At 39.4% G+C, this 11,672-nt stretch overlaps 1 protein-coding gene across 1 annotated transcript; it reads left to right on the top strand.

The window, feature by feature from the left end:
* The first annotated feature begins 4,300 nt into the window (after nucleotides 1–4,300).
* On the top strand, nucleotides 4,301–11,440 carry LOC144054145 (tripartite motif-containing protein 14). The gene is made up of 7 exons (XM_077569278.1): nucleotides 4,301–4,588; nucleotides 5,401–6,335; nucleotides 6,742–6,837; nucleotides 7,796–8,044; nucleotides 8,131–8,153; nucleotides 8,430–8,575; nucleotides 9,365–11,440. Exons 1-7 carry the CDS (start codon nucleotides 4,336–4,338, stop codon nucleotides 9,907–9,909), a joined length of 2,247 nt encoding a protein of 748 aa, XP_077425404.1. The 5' UTR covers nucleotides 4,301–4,335; the 3' UTR covers nucleotides 9,910–11,440.
* The last annotated feature ends 232 nt before the right edge of the window (nucleotides 11,441–11,672 follow it).

Raw genomic sequence — 11,672 nt, 5'->3', positions numbered from 1 at the left:
GAATCCAAACTGATCACAGTTTCTTTATATTATGTCAAGTTTTTTTAGCTATAGGATCCCTGTTTTCAGTTCTAAAAAAAAATATATATATATATATGTATTGTATATAAATAAAACACATGGAATAGTGATGAGTTTTGGAAACAAACAAAAAATGCATCAAACGAAATAAAACAATATGACCAAGGTTAAGAGAAAAGTCGGCACTAATCCTATTAAACTATTATTAAATTAATTATTAAAATGACCATTTAATTAACACACACTGCCATTGGCGGCTGTAAACATCAAAAATTAATTTTAACTATTTCTATTAGTTTAACATTTTTCCCCACTTTTAACAAGACTATAAAAACCTAAAAAAAATCACTTTTATTGTACATTTAGAACAGATATAAAATTTGTGATTAATCGTGAGTTAACTAGAGAAGTCATGCATTTACGATTAAAAAAAAATAACCGCCTGAAGCCCCGAATTTTTAATAATCTTTTCTTTTTTTAATTCATTCACTGCCATTGACAGCTATAAAGGTCAAAAAATCATTTTAACTATAAGTTTAACATGTTTTTCCACTTTTGTTAACAAGACTATGAAAACCTAGAATTTTTTTATTGTTTGTTTAAAATTTGGGATATATTCATGAGTTAACTAGTGAAGTCATGTGATTAATTACGATTAAAAATTTTAATTGCCTGATACCCCGAATTTTTAATAATCTTAAAATATATATACAGACGCTCCCCAACTTACGAACGAGTTACGTTCCGAGCGATCGTTCGTAAGGTGAATTCGTTCGTAAGTTGCTTCAGTGCTATATTTTGTATTATAATTTATGTTTAAAGCCTATATAAGTATATTGAAGGTTTATATAAGTATGTTTAAGGCTTGCTCAAGTAACCTGCATTGGTTTGTACTGAAAAAAACTTTTAATAAAATGGAGAGAATACGTACAGTACTGTACTGTACTACGTATGTTAGAGAGAGAGAGCGAAAGACACACACACAGTATGTACATGTACGTAATAAGATAAATAAAATGAAGTTTAACTTACTTTTGGAAGATGTACTCGATGCTTAAGGAGATGATGGAGGAGGAGGAAGAGGAGGATTTTATATCATGAGAGATTCTTCGTCGTCGCTGGAATCGGCTTCAAAAGTTATTTCCTGCTTCATGGGGACCGGCGTTTCTTCCTCCTCCTCCTCGCCACGTTGCTCAGCCTCCAATGAGCTCTCACAGCGCCAATCGTCGGTATTAGCGGCGGAAAGAAGCACTACGCGCAATACAAAATCTAACTTACAGCATTTCTTTCCGAACATTTTTTGACATACTGTACGCGCAGAAATGTTCGTATGTACCGTTGTTCGTAACACGAATGTTTGTAAGTAGGGGAGCGTCTGTATTCATGAGTTAACTAGTGAAGTCATGTGATTAATTACGATTAAAAAATTTAATTGCCTGATACCCCAAATTTTTAATAATTTTAATATATATATACATGAATTTATGGCAGTGAATGAGTTAATAATTTTTAAGCTAGCAGTGCTAGCTTTCTGTTTGCAGATATTGACAGGAATGACCTATTGGGAGCTGCGCACCCCTCTCACCACACACTCTCTCAATTGTAACAATATACTGTAGCTATATGAGTCCAATCCTACTCAGCTCTTAATTTTTACTACAGTCTCCCTAAAGGGAATCAGTGGACATTTGCAGTAGGCTATCTGCAGGTAAGCTGTGGAGTAAAAACTTGATGAATGACTAATACTAATGGGATCCGTATGCCAATTTTTTAATCAGCATACAAATCTAACAACAGATTTTTTTATTTATTTTTTATTTTCACCAGCTTAATAGATCAATAGTAATATTAAAATGCTAAATGAAGCCTTAACGATATGTTGACTCCTTGGTCATATTGCTGACGATTGGTTGATTTAACCGTCGCAGCCAAAATCATAATCACAATTAAGATTCAATTAATTGTGCACCTTGTAGCACCACCCAATTGTAATAAAATAACTGAGCCATGCAAAATATTTCATCCACAATTAAGCATAAATAAGGATCATGCACTGATTTTCACACTTATTTACAAGTCTCATTTGGAGACTTGCAGATGACTACATGAGTGAAAATACCGTCTCTGAGATGTTGGTTCTATCTGTGGATATAGGTAAAAGCTGGCCTTTATCGCGACCCCCTAGCTCCGCCCCAGTTGTCCAGGTAACCCTCTGCAGTAGAAGATGAGCAGAGATTGCATGAAACAGGACTCCTCATACTAATACCGAGTCCAGTTAGGGACCACAATTGAAATAAGCCTATGGCTTTATTATGTTTTTATCCCTTTGGCAGCAGTTGTGTCGTACTTTTTGTAAACATGCTTCGTTTGTTGTCAATAAATATTTCAATCAATCAATCAATCAGTGATGTCAGAAAAAAAGAGGATGTGTAAAGCTGACTATAATTTTTGATCCTGTAGTAATTTGACAAAAACATGTCACATACATATTTAAAAGACACCAGAGAATTGTTTTCAATTATGAATTAAATGACTGCCTCATATAAAACATCCAATTTTACCAAAACACTTAAAACATGATTTCCTTGAATAAGAAGGCAAAAAACTCCACTGTAAGATTAAGCAAGCCTAACATTTCACTCACAAGTAACAATAGTCTTAGCCAAGTCACATGTCCACACCACCAATAGGACGAGAAATAATTGGAGAATACATTGGAAATTAACTTATCTCCACTGTAACAAATTTCAGTAAAATCTACAGCAAAAAATAACAGCATTATGTTTTTTTTAATTTTACAGTATTTAACTGTATACCGCAATGCATTATGGGTTAACAAAGTGCATTGTGGGTAAAAACAAAGTACAGTAATTTGTTGTATAATTGATTAGCAGTCAAATACCGTAGATTTTACAGCAACTATGTATGTTTTGGCATGTGTATATGTGGATTACAGGTAAATACTGTAAAGATTGTCGGGTTTTGGCGGACCCTGTTTTGTCACTGCAGCAAGGACAAGAATTCAGGGAATTGGTGAGTAATATTTTAGCGCGAAGGCAGTCTGCAACGGTGGCTGACTGGTTAACACGACCGCCTCCTAGTGCTGAGGGTGTGACATCAAGTCTGGGCTTCGGCCTTCCGGGGCGGAGTTTGCATGATCTCCCCGTACCTGTGTGGGTGTTCTCTGGTCTCCTCCCACATGCCAAAGACATGAATGGCAGGTTAATTGAGCGCTCTGAATTGTCCTTGGTGTGATTGTGAGTCTGGATGCTTGTTTGTTTCTGTGTGCCCTGCGATTGGCTGGAGCAGTAAAGTATGATTCGGGTCATGTGAAGCTAGCTGGGATAGGCTCCAGTGCCCCTGTGACCCTTTTGAGAAATAAGCGGTTAAGAAAATAGATGGATGGATTTTACAACAATATCATGTATTATTCATGTATGTATTATTGTATTATGCCTGTAAATTAGAATACAAAAATCAGTTGTAAACTAGATTACAGTGAATTGCTGCATACTAAATAAATAAATAAATAAATACATTTAGAATAAATAGTGAATCATGCGCATAATCCTTGATTATGCGCATGATTCATTGCAGTGAAAGTAATAATGCTTGTGAGTGGTTTGTGGTTGATTGCTTGCGTGTGGTTCATTGGCATCATGAGAGTCGTTCTATGTCCCCACAGGGCCACATGGACAATAACTTCATATTACGTTGTCTGCTTTTCATTAGATCACCTGCTGAACACACGCAACAGCAGCAATGTGTTAGTTTGATGCTTAATTTGTGGTTTATTGTCTCTTTTATGGGAGGGTTATTGCATTTTGGTAAAGCGCCTCTGGATCATGAATTAAACATGTATCCAAACAGCTGAAGTTAGTGTGTTTAAAAAAAGGAAATAGATATGATAACCAAACTATTATTGTTTTCACTGCTGTTTTGTGTCCAAATAGTTTTTTTTTATTTGCGAGGAATTAAGAAAATGAAATGAGACCCAGCTTATTCAACATTTTCTGGGTTAGTCAAGTGACTTGACAAGCGAGTGCAAAATTGATGTCAATTTCAGTCAGCAGCAGAGGTAGGATTTATTTATTTTTATTTATTTTTTGGCCTTGAGTTTTTCTTTAGACAGTTACTTAGGTATGTATATTGAACTTCGGTGCTATAAAACGGAAAGTGTCTCTGTCGGCTAACGTTACGCTATACCTTTAAGAGTAGCAGGAAGTGGGTTCAAATGTTTTGGCCCCGCCTCTCCACCGTCGTCATTCCGGAAGTGAATTTCCAAAAACATCATATTCACGAAGGCACAACAACATGGGTGGCGTGTTGGAAACTCCAGCAAAGTGTCCTCTGTGCAACGAACTAACGCAGGACTCCGTCGTCCTCAAATGTAACCACCGCTTCTGCCAGCGATGTATCGGGGACCTGTGGAGTATTCACCCCGACGGGCCGTTCCGTTGTCCCAAGTGGAAGTGTAACACAAGCTACGACAAGCTGCCGTTTGACAGCACCAAGTTATGGCCGCCGAAAAGCAGCAGTCGACGACTTTCGACAGTCAGCAGCCCTGGTAGGCGATGCAGAAATGAAACTTAACTTTGAACGGTTTCACTTGGTAGAGGTTTCATCTTTAATTTTTTATTTTTTTTTCTCAGTATTGTTCATTCGATTTCACATCATCATTGCTCTCCTTTTTTTTTTTAAAACAAACAAACAAATCAATAAAAAAAAAATTAATAAATGTTTTTTTTTAAATATATATATATATATATATATATATATATATATATTTTTTTTTTTTTGTATGTGGGTGTGCGTGTGTGTGTGTGTGTGTGTGTGTGTGTGTGTGTGTGTGTGTGTGTGTGTGCGTGCGTGCGTGCGTGCGTGCGTGCGTGCGTGCGTGCGTGTGAGCGTGTGTGTATTCATCAGTTCACCTAAAGCCCATTAAAAAAAATCCCATACTAATAATATAATATAATAATAAATTACCAAATGCAGAAACATCAATGTAAGTTATCACGATGTAGTGGCTCTCGCTAACAGACAGAATTAAGTAACCGGATTTAGGTTAAAAAAATTAATATGTAATTTTAATGAACACACACATTCTTGTTTTAAACCCTTAGTGCAGTCTAATCGATTAAACGTTCATTATTATTTAATATTTTGTTGAGTATTCACACTAGTCCCAGACTATCCATATGTTGTCCATCCAATGCATTTTATTGTAATATAAAATCATGCCCAGTCATCCCACCTAACTTGGCTTGACCGACAAACATTCACACCCTGCCCAGTTCCAATTAGCATTCTTATACTAGTGTTCTATCACTTATTTTGCTGTTTTAATCCTTGCTGCTTTTGGTTGTCTTTTATTTCCAGTTATGTCCACTAAAGACCCAACCACACTGACAAGGCCCTCACTGGCTAGCCAACTCCTTGGCAAGAGAAAGGCCAGCGCTCCTGGTCCAGAGCAACCTGACACAAAGCGACCATCGACAGGTGAGCCGTCATCTGTCAGCAAGACTCCTATAAATTCCCCGTCGGACACAGCAGAAGACCCCCCCAGTGTGGAAGCAACCGAGAATGGGCTGAATTCCGAGTGGAATGACCATACAGCCTCCTCATATGATGATGATGATGATGATGATGATGATGATGATGATGATGATGATGATGATGATGATGATGATGATGATGATGGGGCACAAGAAAGTTCACAGCAACTTATTCCAACTGAAAATGTGGAACCAGATGACTCCGACGCCATCGCTGAATCTGATTTATGTGGTGTCCTTCCTCTTGTGACACCGCACCAAGATGGCCACGTGTCAGGCGACGCTGCTGCCAGTAGTTGTTTGTTTACCGCAGCCTCCACTTCACTGGTATCACTTCCCCTTGTACAGAATGTCAGCAAGTCACAGATGATGCTCCCCAAACATGGTGCTGTCGCTTCAGGATCCCCAAGCAGGGTTGACGTATTTGCCCAGCCTCAGAGCAAAAATACAGGCCCCGTGCCATGCCATTATTGCACTGGAAGAATCGTAAAACAGTCGGCGGTGAAGACCTGCCTGGTGTGCGGTGCCTCCATGTGTGCCGAGCATCTGCGTCCCCACCTGGAGTCCCCCGTGTTCCAAAGTCACGCACTGGTTCCACCCACGGTGGACATTTCTGTTTGGAGGTGCCAGGAGCACCAGGAGATCAACCGCATCTACTGCCGACAGTGCGCCGCCTGCGTCTGCACAGTGTGCACCGTCATCGGCTCCCACCGCGGTCACGTCTGCATCAGCATCAGGGAGGCAGAGCAAGAGCTCAGGGTAAGCGTGTGCTAGGGCTGAACAGTTAATTGAATAGGGATAAAACTGCTTCATTTTAATTGTTAGTCATTCACCGCCATCAAATTGACAAGCAAAGAGTTACAATAACAAATGTCCCCAATATTATGTGCGGGGGACTGTACATACTGGGGCTGAATGACTTTGAAAAAAATCACGTCAACTTGACATGTGCTCTTGGAACAATGGTATGTAAACATATGGACATCACTTCTTAAGTATTGAATGGATCTAGGCACTATGTAAATAAATTTATATATATGATGTCAATTAGAAATGAATTGCTCAGCCATAATTGGAACTAGTGAAGGAAAATGTTCACATTTGGCCCAAACGTCGGTCTCTGCATTGGTGTGTGTAACACAGGAAGGTGTGTGTGTTTGTGCAGGGTAATCTGAAAGGGGAGATCAAGCAGCTGCAGAGGGTAGAACAGCAAGTGAAAGACCAAGTGACAGAATTCACTCAGAAAGAAGAAGCCGTCAGAGTAAGAAAAAAAATCGTACATGCATGTTTTGTTTTATTCCGTGTTTTCATGTGACACTTCTTTTGGTTGTCCCGTCGCAACAGCACATTATCGTTTTCCTTCTAAGCCTATTTCTGCATCTTTTCTAGTATTAACTGCCTTCATCAACCTTCCCTTAAGTCTCCCTTTGTCTCTCTTGCCTGACTGGCTGTACTCATCCTTCCAAACATACAATGCTAGGGATTTTCCTGGCTCAAATTGGGGCAGAGGTGGTATCATCCTAAGTGTGATGGGTGACCACCGATACCAGGTATCGGTATCTGTGCCAATACCACTCTTATTTTAATGTATCGGTACTCACGTCGGTGACGATACCATTATCGGCTGCCCTCCTGCGGCGTTTTAGGATTAGGGACAGGAAATTAGAAATTATATGAATACAAAGTTACTTAAGAAAAAATTATATAGTTCGGTATATAGGTCTTTATTTAAAATCATCTGTCATTTATGGGTGGGGAATTTTATTTACTAGTCGTATCAGTATTTGGTATCAGTAGCGGTGACTAATCAAGAGTTGTGTATCGGCCGGGAAAAAAGTGGTATCGAACATCCCTAATCCTGACCATGTGCCATGGCGTGCATGTATTCTGTAAATTCAACTGACTCATTTATTACAGGAAACATATAATAATTTCATGTTTCAATAATAAGAATAATAGTTCCAATAAGAATATGACTCTTATCATGTTAAAGCATTCACTCATTATCAGTCACTCAAGCTGGAGGTGGCGAGAAAATAAGGTGGAGGTGGCCGCCTCTGAATTTCGTACACAGGAAAAACCCTGAATGCCAAGAAATAGTGTTTGACCCCTTCTCAAATTAGTTTGTTCCATGTCAGACAAAGTGCCGTTTTTGAACGATGATTATCTTTATTAAGTGCAACAACCAATTCATTCGTGCCTGTCTTGCACAACTGCAGGAGGTTATGAACGAAGCGCGGGCAGGCGTGCGTCAGCAGTACGCAGCCATCAACGAGGCCCTGCAGCAGGAAGAGCAATCGGCGCTCGGATGTGTGGAAGAGGAGGAGAGCAGGGTGGTGGGCGACCTGCAGGAGAAGCTCAGCACCCTTCAAAACTCCCTGCGCTCCATCCAGGAAGGACTATACACCTTGGAGACATTGGTTGATGCCAAGGGGCAAAATCTCATAAGGGACCAAGCCTTTATTATGGTGAGTTTGTATGGTATGGTTGTCGTATATGACATATTTATCAGTCATAGCTAAACATGACAATATGTTATATTCCTTTGTCACAGGAATACAGAAAAGTACCCCAACTGTAAGTAATTCACTTATACTTTATTATGAAACCTAATTTCATTCATAACCGAATAGTCCAGTATACAAACTGTAATATACTATATAAACAACGTAACGTCAATTTCCAGTCTGATGAGGCTATTGTCAAAATTAATGGATTCAACACCATTATTTGAATTTATGTAAAGAAAGTTGTCATATTGGGAAAAAAAAGATTATTTACAAGGTTTAAAATCATTACATTTGTGGCCCAATTAAGTAGTATTCATATGGTCTTCATGTTGTCTCCGCTCAGCAACATGGAAACTGTGGATCAGTTGGAGGCTCCGGAGGAAGCGAATGAAGCTCGGCTGAAATGTCTTCAGCAGTGGACGGAGAAACGTCTCAACATGGTGGTCATCTCGAAGCCGAGCAAGGACCGAGAGCTCTACACAGTGCTCTGTGAGACTTGATAGCCTTCCATTCATTTATAATCAAACCTTTTAAAACAAAGCCAGAAGAGATGCAACTAAATATTTTTATCAAGTAAAAGTCAAGCCAAAATGTTTATTTTCCTTTACAATAATATGTTACTTGTGCCCACTAGTCTAAACACATTCTATTAATGTTGAATTTTTGGAATAGGAGTTAAGCAGCAAAATCCACCCGTTTTTATCCATCTCAGGGGGCGACCATTTTGCCACTTGCTGTCGACTGAAAATGACATCATCACAGTTAATCACCAATCACAGCTCAGCTTCAGAAAAAAACACACGAGAATCCGTCATTGGTTTTTATCTGAGCCCTGAGCGACTGTGATGTTGTTTTCGGTCGACATCCAGTGACAAAATGGCTGCTCCCTGAAATGATTAAAAAAAATAAAAAAGGTGGATTTTGCTGCTTAACTCATAAATAAAGAAATTAATAAGCAAAAAACTTCCCCTTTAGAAAGCTTTATTTTTTTTATTTTTAAATGAATCAGATTAAAAAATATTTTTAATGTCCATCCCTTTAAAAACCTGGACATTATTTCAAATTGTCAGTGCACATAAATTAAGATTCTGTTATGGGTTTGGTCCGTAACACGTCAGAAAAATAGGCAAAAATACTGATCATTGTTTTCCAAAAGGAAAGCTAATGTTTTGTTTTGATTGTCTGCTGTCATGAAGGACAACAGAAATCGATGGTTTCATAACTAACGCCCCTTCCCCTTCTCGCTCTAAGATTTTTTTTTTTTCCCTTCATGCACAGATGGCACTGTCCCCATCTTTAATGCCAACACGGCCCATCCTAAGCTGCAACTATCCGATAACAACAGGAGGGTGACCTACGCCGAGGCCCAGCAGGCCTTCACCAATCAAGATGTTCGCTTCAGCTACTTCCCGCAGGTGCTGGCCAAGCGCGGCCTTCGTGGAGGTCGCTGGTACTGGGAGGTGGATGTACCCGTAGACGAAGGCCGCTGGAAGGTGGGAGTCTGCGAGGAGCGCATGGAGAGGAAAGGTCAACGGGACAGCTCCCGTTTGGGCTTCAACGCATCCTCCTGGTGCTTGGCTTGTGATAGGAGGAAGCTGGAAGTGCTGCACAACAAGACGGCGACGCCCGTGACTGCAGGCAGGCTGCAGCGAGTAGGAGTGTTTCTTGACCATGATGGGGGGATGTTAACATTCTTCAATGTGACACCAGGGGGCAGTCTTGCTTCAATGCATTTGTACAAGCACAAGTTTACTGGGCCCTTGTACCCTGCGGTGTCTGTGTCCAAAGCCCAGCTGGCCATCTGCAATTTATTTGAGTCTTAATTGGCATTTTCCATAATCATCTTTACGCTAAGAATAATCTACTATAGGGCCTCAGGGCTATTTTTATAGAAGAGAGCAAAAAAAGATGTGATTTTTACTATGTTCATATGACATTCTAATTGTTTTGAATTCTGAAGAGTGCATATTACTTAATTCACATTTCTTAAACCATTCAGTGTTGTAAAACCTCACAAAATCTAGGATAGGCAGGTAGCAAGTTTCCACATGCCCAAAATGTCCACATTGCTCATTATTGTGAAAAATGTGGGGGTTAAAAAATCCTATTCACTGGAATGAGGCATTCGTCAACACATTTCCTCTTTCATGTTCCAACTTCAAACTGTTGAGCTCTTTCAGGATGTCTTAGGAACTCTTCTACATTCCAATATTTACCTAAAATCCCTTAACCTTTAAAATGAATTATGACCATTCTACCTTCATTTTCTACATTTTTTGACTGATTACGCTCTGAAGAAGTCAACCCCAAAATTTACTTTACAATTACAGTCTCCAGCACGCTCACAATTAACTCTCCTTAGGATAAGCAGTTTAGATAATGGATGGATGGCTGTTGTATGTGCCCCCACTAGTCTAAACACGGTATTGTTATTTAATACTGTATTGTGTTTGTGGAAAATGAGTTGAGCAGCGAAATCCACCATTTTTATCCATCTCAGGGTGGCCATTTTGCCACTTGCTGACAACTGAAAATGACATCACAGTGGAGGGCTCAGGTAATGACCAATCATGTCACACCCGTTTACTGAAGCTGGCCTTAATGAGCGGCAAAATGTAAAATGGATGGATTTTGTTGCTTTAAAAAGAAAAAACGACTGTGATGACAAGTTTGCTCCATATAATTTATTTGGTTGTTACGAACAAAACTATGAGATTGATTTTTCAAAAATCATTTCCAGTATAATACATTTTGTAGAAACTTTATTTGGACGTACGCCACCATTGTTATTTATGTGCCAAATGCATTCTGCATAGTGAAGGTTAATGGCGGCAGGCTCTCTGTCGAGCAATGTGAAACGGATATAAAGAAAGCAAGGTAAGCCTCCGCAGCGTTCCTAAAGAAACAAACAACATGCGATCTTGAGAGCTCGAGTAGGGCTGCATAGAACATATTGTAAAGAACATTTTTGGATTGACTTCCGTTTTAAGCACTGACGTTCAATTTTGTCAGAAATGGGCATTCTCCAGTTTATCTTGCAGTGACTCCCTGCATACTCGCGGTTCGGCACCTGCCCTCCGTTATTCACGGTTTATAAAGAATTTTTGGTGTTTAAAAAATATTTTAATGCATTTCAATGGCTGTCAATTATTCACAGACTTTTCCCTAGTCATGGGTCAGCCCAATCTCTCATTTTCTCTGCGACTAGTGGGTGTCCACTGTATTATGGTAATACCACAATTTGACCTTTTTGCCTGTCAATAATCATGAAGCAATGTTTTAATGTGATAATTCTGTCTTTCAAAATTCATCCTGTCTTTCTACAGAAATTAAATAAAGGAAATATACAACTTGCTTGATTTAATTTAGTCTTGTTTAGCCGCCGTGCGTACAAGTTAACGTGCCAACTTCCTGCCGCAACATGTGAGATTGGCTGACGTCTGACGATAATGTACCCCAAAGGATAGCTGGATGTTGTTTGAGATATGAGAAACTAGTGTCTTTCTTCAGCTCAGACCTATGAGAGTCTCTCTCTCTCTCTCTCTCTCTCTCTCTCTCTAGTCAGTGAATTGTGCCAATACAGTGG

This window comes from Vanacampus margaritifer, chromosome 6, assembly GCF_051991255.1.
Source record: "Vanacampus margaritifer isolate UIUO_Vmar chromosome 6, RoL_Vmar_1.0, whole genome shotgun sequence".
Classification (NCBI taxonomy): domain Eukaryota; kingdom Metazoa; phylum Chordata; class Actinopteri; order Syngnathiformes; family Syngnathidae; genus Vanacampus; species Vanacampus margaritifer.
The sequence above is the reverse complement of the archived record's forward strand: the minus strand, read 5'-3'. Positions and strand labels throughout refer to the sequence as shown.

What these genes read in the sequence shown, in the direction of transcription:
- LOC144054145 (XM_077569278.1), top strand. Translation starts at nt 4,336, where the DNA reads ATGGGTGGCGTGTTGGAAACTCCAGCAAAGTGTCCTCTGTGCAACGAA. An exon ending in AGGCAGAGCAAGAGCTCAGG is followed by an intron (nt 6,336 to 6,741) that starts GTAAGCGTGTGC and finishes GTGTTTGTGCAG; the next exon opens with GGTAATCTGAAAGGGGAGAT. An exon ending in GGGACCAAGCCTTTATTATG is followed by an intron (nt 8,045 to 8,130) that starts GTGAGTTTGTAT and finishes CCTTTGTCACAG; the next exon opens with GAATACAGAAAAGTACCCCA.